Below are 15,037 nucleotides of genomic sequence, written 5' to 3' on the forward strand. Positions count from 1 at the left end.
TGGCCCATTCAGAAAAGCTGTTCGCCTTAAAATAGCAAAACTTAATTAAAACCACTAAGGCGTGGTCCCGTTGTGTCTCCAATAATGGGGCGGACCAGGGAGTAGGTCTGCAACTTATGGACAAAACAATAAATACATATATAAAAGATATTATTTTAAAAATAATTTCGAATATTATGTCGGATTTTTGTCGGTCTGTGTTAACGTATGTAGTATCTGCGTTTTTTTTTCTTTTACTCGCCAGGATGGATGGATAGCTCGGAGCTCCAAATCCAAAGTCTGCCGTCCGTTGGCTTATTATATTCATCACGTGTTTTGATGTATAATATATTATACACAAAGATACATTATTATTATTATTATTATTATTATTATTTTTCAACAAAGCAAATATTATTTCTTGCATTACTAGAAGAGGCCGAGGGCACGTATATCACGGTGGGTAGAAGTACAAACACTCTACACACTAAGCCAAACAAACTGACTTGGGTGTTGTCTATAAATACATAAATATTACAACATTTGACATTTTGAGTCCCTCTCAGACATTAAGCTCCACTACTAAATATGAGAGTGCTGATCCGAGCAATCAAGCACTAAAAACATAATCATAATATTTGTAAAACTCATAGACAGACTTTGACAAAACAAGAAATATATATATGAAACAAAAAACATAAATATAATAGGAAAACTAAAACAAAGATCCGGTCAAAAAAATAAAGTGTTTTGCAACCGGCGACAGCGCGTGGAGAACAAGCGCCAACTCTGGTAACCTCCTAGCAGCAGACAACCACCATAGATGACGGTGAACACCACCATGGGGAGTGTGTTAAGAGAGAACTGGCGGATGGAAACAGATTTGGCTTCACAAGATGAAAAGGACGAATTAACAAACGACAAGAAATCGCCGGAGACACGACCGGAAAAACACTCTCAGTGACCATCTCATGTCGTCTTCCTGACAAGGAAAAGAAAAAAACAAGAAATAAACACAAATACAAACCTTCACTGGATCAAATCCGAGAGGACCAAAAGCTTCAATGCCATAAAGGTTTGAAGAACAAAAGAAAACAACCCATAAGGGTTGGCTTAAAGACCAGTACCTAGGGGAGGGAGACGTGAGCCTCTTCTCCCCCCCCCCCCCCCCAAGCAAACACACAAACATGTTTTACTTCTCTCTCTAGAAAAAAAAAAGAAGAAGAAGAACGCAGAGCTTCTCTTTCTGCAAAGATATATTATTAGATTGGTTGGATTGATCAAAAAGACAAATTATTATCTATTTTATTCGACGGCCGGAGATAAGGTGGCCTAAGGTTGCTTAAGAAATAAGGATCAGGATCCTCCCCAGAATTGTAATTTTACATAGTGTAAAATTATAATTATATCCTTTATATGTAAGGACTGGCTTCTCTTCAGCTGTGAAGATCAGAATCTTCTCCAGAATTGTAATTTTACACGGTGTAAAATTATAATTATGTCCTTTATATGTAAGGATCGGCTTCTCTTCAGCTGAAAGCAACCGGAGAGGATCCTGATGCAAGCAAATAAGACTTTTCAAATAATAAAAATTTGCAATGTGATTAAAAACTTAAATTGCTTTAAATATAATAAATATATACATTTACTGCAGTTTCTCACACAGTAATTGGTTTGGTTGATCTGGTTGTAGCTGAGGCTTTGGCAGCTTTGCGAACAATGGAATTTTGCAAAAATAGGGGATTAAAAAACTTGATTTTGGAGGGTGGAATTCTATATATGATTGTGGTAAATGCTATCAACAGATCCGGATTAAATTGGAGTATATATGTATGGGAATCTCATCGCTAATATTCAGGGGGTTCTTCAAGTTTTTATTAGTCATTTGAACATTAGTTATTTATTTTTATAAGAATAACTTCATCTACTTGACGTGATAGAAAACAATTTCCAAAACATGGTAATAAGATCTGCTTAGCAATTAATCTACTTTCTAAGCACATTAATAGCTACTTTCTCTCTCTTGCCTTTTTTTTTTTAATTATTATTTTATTTTTTTAACTAATTGGTTAAGTATTAATATTTTTTAACCGTTCTAGCTACAAACAACATTGTTCAATGTTTTTATCACTTGTCATCATGGGCGGAACCAAAATTTGTTATGGGGGACGAATTTATATAATACATAAGCACATAATTAAATATATTTAATTTCGATCTATTTATACGTGAGTTTGTGCGTGCTTATTTAAAATAAAAGTAGACAAGTCTTAAATTTAATTACATAGTAAACCGTGAACAAAAAGTCGGTTCAAAGTCTCAAACTAAATTGGAGTAGAAGCGAACTGGAGTTGGAGGAAAATTAAATGAAGGGGGGTATTTTTTTTGTTTTTTATGCTAGAAGAGAGGGCAAAACTAAAAGAGAAACTTAAAAGGGGGACAAAATATAATTTTGGAGGGACAAATTTATAAAAGGGTGACAAAAATATAATTTTTGGGGATAAAGTTATAAAAAAACATAAACTTTAAAAAGATTTTCCAAATTTTTGGGAGGACATTCGTTCCAACCACAAGAAGTAGTTCCGCCTTTGCTTGTCATCTAGTCATTCTAGGTTTGAAAATTATAGTCCTTTCTTTGTAGGATTACAAAAGGTTTGTGTATTCTACTATAATTGTAAGTCCGTATTTAACAATTCCTATTTTATTTTTCTTCTTTTCTTGCCTACAAATAAAGCTCGTGTTAATAGGCAAACGACGTAAAATTGTTTAGTTTAATTAAGATTTCATAAGATAGAGAATTAGTAAAGAAAACACATAATCTTGCTAGCAGAAACATATGCAATATTGGCGGATCAGGTTAAAATTTCTATATCTTAAATATTGATTTTTTTTTTCTCGATACGTGTTATGGATTCTAACATTAAACGCATGTACTAAAGTGAGAGTTCGACTCTCAAGATAAGAATAATTAATTCCATTAGTATTAGTCGCTTTAAGTCCAAATTATGTCTTGATGAGGCTACATCATACTAGCTATGACTTAGTTGAACATGATATCCCATTGTCTAGGCCCCTCCCTCTCATGCAGCTCCAAGCAAGCAAGTGTTATTACGATCACGTTCAAGTAGAATATTCAAAATTGATTTTTCTCACCTACATTTTTTGAATTTACAAAAAAATAAATAAAAAATTATGTACCACTATTAATGTAATTAATATTATACTTTAATCTAGGCGGCGAAATACACGAAAATAAATCATGTATTGATATCATAGCTTTTGTGGGCTTCTAGAGATGTAGGATTCTTTAGAAGTCGCCAGCCCTGTTTAGCGAGTAAAGCCAACTTAAACACCTCCAAGTTCCGAAAGCCCACGACACAATTCCGCTTAGAGTTGCCAAGTTTTTCCCACTTCCCCCAAGCTGTCCTATGAGAATTATTTTTGTGCCCCCACCAAAAACGGCTAATCAAGCCCTTTAGATTATTGCACAACCTCTTAAGCAGCAAAAAAAAAATGCTCATATTATAAGTGGGAATTGCCTAAATAACAGCCTTGATTAAAATCTCCTTACCCGCCTGAGATAAGAACCGCTCCTTCCATCCATCTAAAAGTTTCTGTACACGTTCCTGGATGTTTGCAAAAGCCTTCAGCTTTGAACAGCCTACAAGGGCAGGGAGACCAAGGTATTTTTCATACCCTTTGGTGGCTGCCACTCCCATCACAGATTGAATATGGTCCTTGAAAGCTCTACCCATGTTTTTGTTGAAAAAAATAGCTGTTTTTGCACTGTTTAGCTTCTGGCCTGAAGCTTTTTCATACATCTCGAGTAGCCTGAAAATTTGACACCATTCTGAAAAATTCGCACGACAAAATAATAGACTATCATCGGCGAAGAAGATGTGACTAAGCTTATATCCTCTTGGTACAAAATAATTCCTCATGGTTCCTTTTTGTCTGCTCAACTAGGCAGGACCCCTTCTTTGGCTTGGAGAAGCATTTTCAAGGCTAGGGATGTTCTGACTAGGGGTCTACTTTGGAGAGTAGGAAATGGAGAGAGTATTAATATATGGGGTGACAAATGGCTTCCTTCTCCAACTACTTTCCAGGTGCAATCTCCAGTGCACATTTTACAATAGGATGTTCGGGTTTGTTCCCTGATCAACTCGAATACTGGTTGGTGGGATGTGGGCTTGGTAAGAGCTATTTTCAACCCTGCAGAGGCTGAGGTGATTCGTGGTCTGCCCCTTAGTTTTTTACATCAACCAAATACTCTCATTTGGCATGGAACAAAGAAGGGTTGCTTCACTGTTAGAAGTGCATACTTCCTTGAGCTATCAAGGAGGGCAAGAGAAGAAGGGGAGTGTTCCAGGCCTTAGGAAGTGTCAGAGGTATGGAAAACTATATGGTCACTGCAGGTTCCAAGAGTCCTAAAATTATTCCTATGGAAAGTGTGTAACAATGCACTGCCAACCAAAGAGAATCTGTTTAGTAGAAATATTGTGCAGGATCCTCTATGTCCAATTTGTGAAGGTCAGGTGGAAACTGTTTGGCATGCTCTATGGGATTGTCCGGCGTCTATGGGAGTCTGGCAAGAGTGCTCACAACAGATTCAAAAGTTGTCTTTAGAGGAAAGAGACAGGTTGGGCTGGGTTCAACAAATGATGGATAAGCTGGAGTCCCGGGTTCAAGCTGACGTATTCTCTGTTGCACGGCACATTTGGTTAAGAAGGAATGGTGTTGTTTTTGGTCGCACCTTCATTGCCCCTTTGCAGGTCGTCTGCTAGGCAAGAGAGGTGTTGGGTCATTTTTCTGAGGCTAATGTTAAAGAGCCTATGGTGTCTTAGGGTCCCCCACCAACTGTTCCAAGGTGGTTGAAGTCGTCTCCGGGATGGGTAAAATTAAACTGGGATGGCGCTCTAAATTCCTCTACAAATAATATAGGTGCGGGAGTTGTGGTTCGCAATGAAGCGGGGGAATTCTTGGTGGGATTGGCCGTCACAATCCCATATGTTTCGGACCCTTTGATTGTGAAGGTGATGGCTACATGGCGCGCTGTAGAGTTGGGAAGAAAGCTGGGTTTTCAAAGGATTATTCTGGAAGGCGACTCTTTGATCACTGTTGGTGCACTTAACCAATCTAACACTTATTTAAGTGGTTACGGGCAAATGATAGAAGACATCCGGGTTCGTTTATTATCCTTCCCTGCTTTTGTTGTTCGTCATGTTTGTAGGCAAGCAAATACAGCTGCCCATTCTTTAGCAAAACATGCATTGGCTTTGAATTTTGAGATGGTTTGGTTGGAGGAGTACCCTCCATTCATTTTTCATATTGTAATTGCTGAATAACTTACACCAATTAATGAAAGTTTGATTGATTTCTCAAAAAAAAAGCTTTTGTGGGCTTGACTCTTGAGTTATAGAAATTTTATAAGATAAGATCTGTTAATTAATAATATAAATTTCCTTTTAAATTGGACATAAGGAAATTCTTTTTCTATTTCCTATTCAATTCCAATGAATATATGAGTAAGAGTAGCTATACGTCACTCCAAATTTCCCTCATATATCTTTCATTCTCTAGATTTCATTTTAGGGTTTCGAATTAGGAGAATGCATATGCTTTGACTCTTGTAGTGTCTACTGCAACTACCAAATGAGAGAATGTATGTGTATTCATGCTCTCTTACTAACTTTTTATCTTAGAACTCACCACTTTCCCCAACCGACACGACACATGTTATTTCTGCTGCACACCTTCCAAACATAAGCCATAAACAACTCTCCAACGGAATAATGTTAGAAGTCACTCTTGTATCCCTCTAAGAATGATGTGGTTTTTAAAATCACCATTTAACATGTGATTGCATTACTATTGAATTTCTAGTACTTTTGGCTCTGTCAAATTGCCGGGGCAATAAATGGAAAATGAAAAGCATAAGCCAGTTACTTCACAAAATAGAAAATCCAAGAGAATAAAAACACCTTACCATTTAATAAAGTTTATTTTAATTGATTCCGAAACAGGCATATCGGAATAGCATACATGTTCCATAATTTCACCATCAACTTACTTTCAGTACCATGCAGAGTAGATATATAAGCAAAAGCCGGAAGAAAAGCTATATTTTAGCTTCCTCAATTGCTACTTTCCCTTTCTGAAAACATTCATAGTTGAATTCAGCGAAGTTTTTCACATTTCTATATAGCCTTGGCCTTTTCTCGTCAATCAATTGATTTACAGGTCCAATCTCTTTATCCTGCTCCGGCTCATTAAACATGGCCACCGATATCCTCAGCTTCTGTGTGTTAGTCAGTACCCTATGCATCGGGCTCTTGAATATTCCGTTGCTCATTATCTGCATATATAAATTCATTACAACCAGTTGCTTTAATGCAGTTGGAGGTTGCTTTCTCCAGCTTGGACTGGTATCATCTTTGAAGATTAATCCATTGCAAATATGAAATGAAACATCATGTTTGCATGGATGATAAATTCTCGATTCCTCCCTAGATGCATAATGGATCCCTTTCATGCGATTACACTTGAGGTCCGTTTGGGTTTTGCAATTTTAAAACATGGGATTTGAAAAAATGATATATAAAAACGTAATTAAGCGTTTGGTGAAATTGGAATTTGACTTTTAAAATCATGGGGTTTTTAAAACTCGCCTCCTTGCGTATGATTTGAAAACACAGATTCTTCTTCGTTTTCAAATCACAATTTCTTAAAAACGCACTTTTAAAAGATACATTTTATGCGATTTAGTATAAAATCATACTTTTAATATGCAAAATTAGAGTGACTCAGTAGAGAGATACCTGCATTTGATCACCGAGATTGACAACAAGAGCATGAGGAATTACAGGAACATTAATCCATGTACTATCTTTGAGAATTTGAAGACCTTGAACTTGTTCATCTTGCAGGAGAACTGTCATTCCTGATCTATCTGAATGAGCTTTGACACCAAGAACCATATCTGGTCTTGAGCAAACAGGATAGAAGTTAAATCTGACTTGCATTATGGGTTGGTCTCCAAACTGGCTCGAGAAGCTGCTCTCTTCCAAATCCAGTGACTTTGCCATGGCCTTGAAGAGAATGTCCATCATGCACTTCAATTTCACACCATAGTCATGTAATATCTCACTGCCAAAGATTTAATCAAGTTGGTTCAATTCCCTTAATTATAGTAGAAAAGAAATGCTACATGTGATTCTTTCCAGGTGCTTACTTTTTACAGTAAAAATCACCATCGATGTGAAATATACAGATTTGAAGGTTAATTATAAAAAGCAAACCTGAAATCATTTTTTGGAATTTGTGGCCAAAGATTGAGCCTTCTTTGGTCTTCCGGGAAGACTCTAAGAAATAAGCGACTGGACCAGTCAAGAATTTGCTTGTCTGAAACCACCATGTCATGCCCATACCCTTCAACCTGATGAGCTGTTCGGGAATACTTTTGCTTTTCTTCCGGTGGAAGTGCAAAGAATTGTTTTGCAACTTCCCGTACCTTGTCAAGAAATGAACCTGGAATCCCGTGACCTATTGCCTGATGCTCAAAAGCTGATCGGTAAGATCCATATATCGAAGGAACAAGATCTTAATTTCAGTGAAGAACGCACGAATATTTCGTTGTTTTCTCTTAGGATCTCAAGACAATAATTTCTAAACTAATTAATGGGCTGACAAATAATATCGATCGTCAAGTGATGATGATGATGAAAAGAGAAAATGGAATTATATTGTCAAAACCCCCTTCAACAAGATGAAAAAGAACATTTCCCTTATATCAAGCAAGCTTACAGATAATGGCTTTCAAACTTTTACCCTTCCACTCCCTTAGACCCTTTGCTTAAAACCTCATCCCAAGCCACCGGAAAAGAACTAAAAGAGCATTTCCGAAAACAGCCCTCCAAATTCTCCTACTGAAACTACAATCAAAGAATAAATGGTCTCTACGCTCACTAACACTCCTTGTGCATTGTGGCTATAAAGGAGATGTGCATTGTGCTTTCTGTTGGCATGGGATTGAAGATAGAGACCACTTATTTTTCTTGTGCAATGTTATGGAGCTATGTACTGTGATTAATCCTCCTACAAACTGGGATGAAATTGTGTCTGTTGGGTTGCAGCAATGAAGGGGTAGAACGATGAAGGCTTCCCTTTTTCGTCTGGTTTTCAGGTTTGCAATCTATAATATTTGCAGGAATAAGAATGCACTGCGTCATGGAGATCATCAAAAGACACAGGAGATAAAGCAGATGAAGTGGGAAGTCAAAAGCAGACTTTTTAGTTAAAGGAAAGTTCAAGACAACAAAGGGGAATGAAGTATTCTGTGGTTTATGGGGAATAAAGTTCAAGACTGAGGAGATGGGGTTCTTGTGTGATCTTTCCTGTATATAGTTTTCTGATATGCACTTGGTGTGATACTGATATAGACTTGGTTTAGTGATCTGAGTAGCTTTAGTGATTGCTAAAGTTCTACGGGTTAAAGTATCCCACATTGCCAAGAGATACAATGACCTAAAGACTTTATAAGTCATGGATATCCCTCATCTCTCAAGGCGTCTTTTGAGAATGAGAAATGTTCATAAACTTTTACATGGTATCAGAACAGGTTCTTTGGACGATGATGAGCATTTCCCGCTCGATGTTGAACACGTGTTTGGCCAAAAAGTTGCCACACATGAGGAGACGTGTTAAAATATCTCACATTGCTAAGAGATACATAACCTGGAGACTTTATAAGCTATGGATACCCCCCTCTCTCAAGGCGTCTTTTGAAAATGAGTAAGGGTCGTAGACTTTTACACTACATTGCTATATGAAAAGTTTACTCATTCATCAAAAAAAAAAAAAAAAAAATTGCAAGAATCCAGCAGATGAGAATCAATCAGATGCCCCAAATCACAATAGTAAAGCAATGCTTCAGACATGTTGGAAATTATTGGAGAAAACAAGAATACAGAGAAAAGGAATGCTGGAACTCAAATGGCAGTGGCAGGTGAAGTGACCCTTCCTGATCCTCCTTCATAGTTTATATTATGTAAACATTTAAGGCAAAACCCATCAATTTTCCAGAATAATCTCCTAATTACAGCCACTTGCACAGAATATAAGGTGCTAAAATAGTAATAGATGTCATGTAAAAGTAAAATTACAAAAATTACTGATAAAAAGGTTTCAGACCTGGAAGCACCCCTTTGAGCTAAGAGCTGATCTTAGTTGCTGCAGCTCATCTTGGGAGGAGAGGAGACTGATATCAATGATTGGAATTGGAACAGACGGAGAAGAATCTGTAGACCCAACAATGCTTTCTCTAACAAGAAACTGTGGCGGTGGCGCGTGGCCATTGATGGACATTTCCTCCATAGTCTTGTCCAGTGACACGCCCTCAGCGGAAAGCATAGTTCCGGTCATGTTGCCGTCTTTGAATTGCTGGCCGGTGAAAATTATACTTATTCTTATTATTATGTGCTAATATTGTGTTTTTGGTGTTATCGGTGCCGTATTTCAGTACTGTCTCATTCCCGAAGTGGATTCACGCATGGTTTCCACGTAATTCCATATCGAGAAATCACGCGTTGGAAGCACATGAAAACGATAAGAAACGGCTGGGCCATGCGGTTTAAGCCTAGGTAAAATTATCTTGTTTTTTATTCAATTTATTTATTTATTTATTTTTTTTTTTGAGAGTACATTGCAGAAAGAACGAAATGAAAGAAAAATCTAACTTATGGAACAAAGAAGGTGGAGGGGGTATTTTTTTCAAAACATGAAGGAAAAGATGAGGATAATGGGGAAAGGATGGGAATGCAGCCAGAATAAATTTTAGTTGCGGCCCAATTTGCCACATGGTGGACACAGAAGTTTGCACTTCGGTTAATATGACTAGCTTGCCAGCCAGTAGTTGGAGGGAGGATGGAGAGAATGTTGGAGATGATGGAAGCAATTCGCCATTCTGTAGTAGATGTTGGATGCTGAAGCGCCTAAGTGACATTGAGAGAATCACCTTCTAAGATAAAAAAAGATAACCCTAAATAAGTTGCCAATCGGGAAGCCAGAAGAGCAGCAAGAGCCTCACCATAAAGAGGAGAGCATGGAGAGCTAATCAGGGAGATACACTTGATTGTAGAACCAATAAAGTCTCTGCAGACTGCAGCTTGAGTAGAGAAGGTGGCTCTGATAGCAGTATCATAGTTTATCTTGAAATAGGGAGGAGATGGGCTTTTCCAGACTGCAGGAGTTTTATCATATTTGGCTGTCCACGCATAATAGTGTTCCAGAGCAATCATGTTGATAGTAGTAGATATGCTAAGAGCATTTGGGATAATGCCATCATGATAAGCTTTGTTCTTGGAAAACCAAAGGTAGTCACAAGCAACAGCAGCAAAAATTTGGAACCTATGAGTCTCTGCTGGAGGAACGCCAAGCATACAATGTGGATGGAGAATGATAAGGAGCCAATCTGTCATGTTAGTAACATTTAATGCAATAGTATCCAAAGGCCAAAAAGATTGACGCCAAACCACTCGTGCAATGGGGCAAGTGAAAAAGAGATGGGGGAGAGAGTCTATGGGATAAGAGCATAGGGAGCAACTGGTGTCTGATATGGAAGAAGGGATGGTTTGAGAAATTCAAAATTTGGTAGGAATAATATTCCAATACCATTTTCCAAAGAAAAAGTTTAAGGCGATGGTTCAGCTGAAGCTTCCAAAGAGCCTTCCAACTAGATTTTGAGAGATGTGAAGGGGTGGAAGGAGATAAGGAGCTAATGAGGTGATGGACGAATTTGGTGGAGAAAACACTGGTAGAAGAAGGGGTCCAGAGAAGGGAATCAGAGTGTGGACTGATATTGATTTTTAAAATTTCAGATATGGTGGTGGGATCAAACAAAAAATGCAAGACATTTTGCCTCCAGGACATGGTAGGAGAGTGTATAAGATCAGAAATGGCCAGGTGATGGTTGGAGGAGATGGACGGCAATCTAGGGATAGGTGTGAAGGATGGGACAGTAGGAATCCATGGTGAGGACCATATAGGAAGGCTTGAGTTATTATGAGGAATAAAACAAGCTCCAGAAGAGATGATGGGTAAGGTTGCCTTGATGCAATTCCAAATTCGAGATCCAGTTTTAAGAGAAGAGGATAAGAGATTACCATATCTGATATACTTTTGCTGGAATAGAGAGACCCATAAGCTGTTGTGATTGGAGAGCAGTTTCCATCCGAGCTTGGATATCAGAGACAAGTTCACATCCTTCATAAGTCTGAAACCAAGACCACCTTGGTCTTTTGGCAAACACGTAGAATTCCAAGATTTTAGAGATAAGTTGCGGGTTTTGTCCTTTGGGAAACCCCACCAGAAATTTTTAAAAGCCCTATCCAATTTTTTACAAAGAGCATTTGGAAACAGAAAAGAACTCATGGCATAGGATGGTAGAGTAGATACCACTGTTTTAATCAGAGTTGATTTACCTGCCTGAGACAAAGTTTTAGATCTCGAACCTTCAATTTTCCCATTAACCTTGTCTAAGATGTCAGAGAAGGCTGCTGTTCTTGATTTGCCAAACAGGATAGGAAGGCCAAGGTGTTTTGCAGGAGCTGGGGTGAACTGGTAGGGGAGAAAGTTCCTGATAGTAGAGATGGTAGAAGCATTTGTGTTTTTGCTAAACAGAATATTTGATTTATTGGTATTGACAGTTTGTCCTGACCAAGAGCTATATTTATTAAGACAATCCCTAATAATAATAGCTTCACTAGAGGTTGCAGTGGTGAAGATGACTAGATCATCAGCAAATAAAATATGGTTTAAGGAAGAACATGATCTAGCTATTTTAAAACCACGAAGGCTTTGGTGAAGCAGACGGGAGATAACTTCAGTGCCAATAATAAAGAGAAAAGGGGATAGTGGATCACCTTGACGAAGACCCCTAGAAGGGGAAAATAACCCAAAAGGGTTGCCATTGAGAAGCACTGAGAATGAAGAGGTGGAAATGCAAAGTCTGATCCAGTTGATCCACTTTGGATGAAAACCAAGTTTTGTAAGAATTGCAAGTAGAAATGACCATTCCATTTTGTCAAAAGCCTTCTCCATGTCAATGTTAACAGCCATTAGGCCTCCTCTACCCCGCTTAGATTTAAGAGTATGAAGCATCTCATGAGCCAATATAGAATTGTCCTGAATATGGCGGTTAGGAACAAAAGCTGTCTGATATGGAGATATAATATTGTTGAGTAGGGGCTTCAGCCTAGTAGCTAGTAGCTTGGATATGATCTTATAAATAATGTTGCAGAGGCTGATGGGGCGGAAATGATGCACGGAGGAGGCACCCAGCTTATTTGGAATTAAAGCTATAAAAGTGTGATTCTCTTCCTTGATCATGTGGTTATTCCTGAAAAAATTCCAGACAGCTTGTAGAACAGTCAATTTAATACCATCCCAATATTTCATGTAGAAAAGAGTTGTAAATCCATCAGGGCTAGGGGCCTTTGATTCACCAAGGCTAGCTAGTGCAGTATGAATTTCTGCTTCAGTTGGAATAGCACATAACATGTTATTATCTTCATCAGACACGGAGCAATGAAAAAGGTCTAGTAACTCAATGCTAGCAATAGGATTTGTGGAGGCAAACAAAGTCTTGAAATTTGAAATAAAACAATCACCAATAGATCTCCTATCAGAATCCAACCATCAGTAGAGAATTTTAGAAGATCAATAGCGTTTCTCCTGCGCCGAATAAGGGTACTAGTGTGAAAAAATCTAGTATTGAGATCCTTACAAGTTAGCCAAAGATCTCTAGACTTGTGCTTCCATAGGGATTCTTCCTGAATCAGGTATTCATTTAAAAGGCCTTTAAGATGAAGCTCTAAGGCTAAACTGGAATCTGAAGGAGGGGCCTGTTGGGTGATGTCAAGTAGTTGATAAGTGGAGTCTAGTTTCCTTTGAATTTCACCAAAGTAATGCTTGTTTCAGTGTTTGATTGCATGTTTTGTGTTTTTCAGTTTTTTTATCAAGCAGTAAGCAGGAGAGCCAGAAACAATAAGAGACCAAGCTTCATTGATAACTACACCACAAGTGGGATCCCTAGTCCAAAATTCTTCAAAGCGGAAAGGACGAGGGAGAGAAGGGGATCTAGTGGATGTATCTAAGAGCAGAGGGCTGTGATCATAATTTAGGGCTGGTAAATGGGTAATAGAGAAAGAGGGAAAATGTTGAATCCATTGATTAGTAGCAATACCCCGATCAAGACGCTCTTTAATCAAACTATGCCCTTGTCGGTGGTTTGACCACGTATAAGGGTTACCAGAAAATCCAAGATCAATCATACCAAACTGATTCATAAAATAGCTAAAATTATTCCCGGAGAAGCTTGGGAATGGTCTACCGCCCAATTTATCATGTTGAGCAGTTATAGCATTAAAATCACCAATACAAAGCCAAGGAATATCACAATGATCACCGAAATCAGCTAGAGTGGTCCAGAAATCAAAATTGGTTTTCTGATAAGGGAGGCCATAAACAAACGAAATCAACCATTTAACAGTAGGGGAGTCTGAGTAACACCAAGCACAAATCATATCATGAGATACATAGAAGTCAGAGAGGGTAATATCATTTTTCCAGGCAAGAAAAAGTCCGCCTCGAGAGCCACAGGGAGGAGCCTGAACATTCAAATTGAAACCAAGCTGAAGCAGGAAAGAACTAGCTGTAGGAGATGTAGTCTTAGTTTCAGACAAAAATATGATATCAGGGTTATGCTTTCTGATCATGGCCCGTAAACTACGAATTGTAAAGGATTGAGCCAAACCTCTACAATTCCAAGATAAAATTTTCATATTGTACAGAATCTTAACAACAAAGAAATCATATAATGGTTCAGCAAACGAAGGCCACAAACAATGATCTCAGAGCAAAAAAACCTGAGAGAAAAATGCCGTACTAATCACAACCGACAAACCAAACTCGCAGCCAGAGACTCGGAAAAAATCCAGCGCTGCACCACTGACGGAGCCCGAATGCAGCCACCACCGCCATAAAACGAAAAAAGCCTTTAGAGGAATCCTGGTAAAGCAGCAACAAAGAGGAGAAACAGAGAGATTCTTGTGCAAAGGGAGCACCAAAGTGTTGCAAATCACGAAAGGGAAAGGAAGAGGGCCACACAGTGCTGAAAGGACGGCACAAAAGAAGTTGCAAAGAGGGAAGATAGGTAAAGAGACCTAATTTTTACTTTCTCTGTGGTTAGAGAGAATAGGAGGTTTTCTAGTGGAGAAGGTGTTGAAAAGATGAAGATGGTGTATTGGATTTTACCAGAGGTGGAAAAGGAAAATACAGAGGGGAGATAGGTTCAAGACCTAATTTTTCCTTTACTCAGTTAGAGAGAAGGTGGAGATTCTCTCTCTAGGAGAGCAGTAGTGTATTTTCTTTTTATTCAATTTAATTAAAAGAATATCACTACTACCATTTTAAACTACCACATATTCTAAATGCGTAAGCTAACAAGAAAAAAATTGTGACTTTAATTAATATACGAAGAAAAATAAGAAAATACTTTACAGGTAAAAAGAAAAAACAAGTATGTTTAAGCAAATGAAGAAAGCGACAAATTCAACCTATTCGAAGCAAGTTACTCTCCACTTAAAGTTAAACACAATTAGGCATGTATACGAGCCGAGCTCGGGCGAGTAGTGGTTGCCCAAGCTCGGCTTGTTAAGAATGTTTATGGGCTCGAGCTCGGCTCGAGCTCGTGACGGGTATTAAATATAGAGCTTGGCTCGACTCGCCAAGAACAAAATCACGTCCGAACTCGAGCTCGAGCTCGGTTTTTTGACGAGCCAAGTGCCTTATCGGGCACTCGGCTCGCCCAGCTTGTGAAGAAATATCAGCTATGGAAACAAGATCTGCAAAGCCAAGAAGCTTTTCCTGATTGTTGAAACTGAAGCACAAAATAACATCGCACCATATTCGGTCCTCCACCATATTCTCTTCCTTCTACCCATCAAATCCATCGCACAAACCAGTCGATCTAATATCCAAGTGATGGAGATCTCTTTGGTCC

At 38.4% G+C, this 15,037-nt stretch overlaps 3 protein-coding genes across 3 annotated transcripts; all 3 read right to left on the reverse strand.

Moving 5' to 3' along the window:
* Window positions 1–3,518: 3,518 nt before the first annotated feature.
* On the reverse strand, window positions 3,519–3,920 carry LOC133856699 (uncharacterized). The gene has a single exon (XM_062291755.1). It carries the CDS (start codon window positions 3,918–3,920, stop codon window positions 3,519–3,521), a length of 402 nt encoding a protein of 133 aa, XP_062147739.1.
* Window positions 3,921–5,981: 2,061 nt separating this feature from the next.
* Window positions 5,982–9,588, reverse strand: LOC133857841 (jasmonate-induced oxygenase 4-like). Its single transcript, XM_062293194.1, has 4 exons — window positions 9,169–9,588; window positions 7,278–7,528; window positions 6,798–7,125; window positions 5,982–6,334 (listed from the first exon to the last, which is right to left on the reverse strand). The coding sequence occupies exons 1-4, from the start codon at window positions 9,397–9,399 to the stop codon at window positions 6,098–6,100; spliced, it is 1,047 nt and encodes a 348-aa protein (XP_062149178.1). The 5' UTR covers window positions 9,400–9,588; the 3' UTR covers window positions 5,982–6,097.
* A 380-nt stretch (window positions 9,589–9,968) lies between these two features.
* LOC133856700 (uncharacterized) lies at window positions 9,969–13,751 on the reverse strand. Its single transcript, XM_062291756.1, has 3 exons — window positions 13,030–13,751; window positions 11,457–12,655; window positions 9,969–10,447 (listed from the first exon to the last, which is right to left on the reverse strand). Exons 1-3 carry the CDS (start codon window positions 13,749–13,751, stop codon window positions 9,969–9,971), a joined length of 2,400 nt encoding a protein of 799 aa, XP_062147740.1.
* Window positions 13,752–15,037: the final 1,286 nt, after the last annotated feature.

The sequence above is a fragment of the Alnus glutinosa genome, chromosome 14, assembly GCF_958979055.1.
Source record: "Alnus glutinosa chromosome 14, dhAlnGlut1.1, whole genome shotgun sequence".
NCBI classification, from domain to species: domain Eukaryota; kingdom Viridiplantae; phylum Streptophyta; class Magnoliopsida; order Fagales; family Betulaceae; genus Alnus; species Alnus glutinosa.

What these genes read in the sequence shown, in the direction of transcription:
- LOC133857841 (XM_062293194.1), bottom strand. Translation starts at nt 9,399, where the DNA reads ATGACCGGAACTATGCTTTCCGCTGAGGGCGTGTCACTGGACAAGACT. An exon ending in GCTCAAAGGGGTGCTTCCAG is followed by an intron (nt 7,529 to 9,168) that starts GTCTGAAACCTT and finishes TTTGAGCATCAG; the next exon opens with GCAATAGGTCACGGGATTCC. An exon ending in ATTCCAAAAAATGATTTCAG is followed by an intron (nt 7,126 to 7,277) that starts GTTTGCTTTTTA and finishes AATCTTTGGCAG; the next exon opens with TGAGATATTACATGACTATG.
- LOC133856699 (XM_062291755.1), bottom strand. Translation starts at nt 3,920, where the DNA reads ATGAGGAATTATTTTGTACCAAGAGGATATAAGCTTAGTCACATCTTC.
- LOC133856700 (XM_062291756.1), bottom strand. Translation starts at nt 13,751, where the DNA reads ATGATCAGAAAGCATAACCCTGATATCATATTTTTGTCTGAAACTAAG. An exon ending in GTAGTTATCAATGAAGCTTG is followed by an intron (nt 12,656 to 13,029) that starts GTCTCTTATTGT and finishes GGATTCTGATAG; the next exon opens with GAGATCTATTGGTGATTGTT. An exon ending in TAAAACTTTGTCTCAGGCAG is followed by an intron (nt 10,448 to 11,456) that starts GTAAATCAACTC and finishes CTAACATGACAG; the next exon opens with ATTGGCTCCTTATCATTCTC.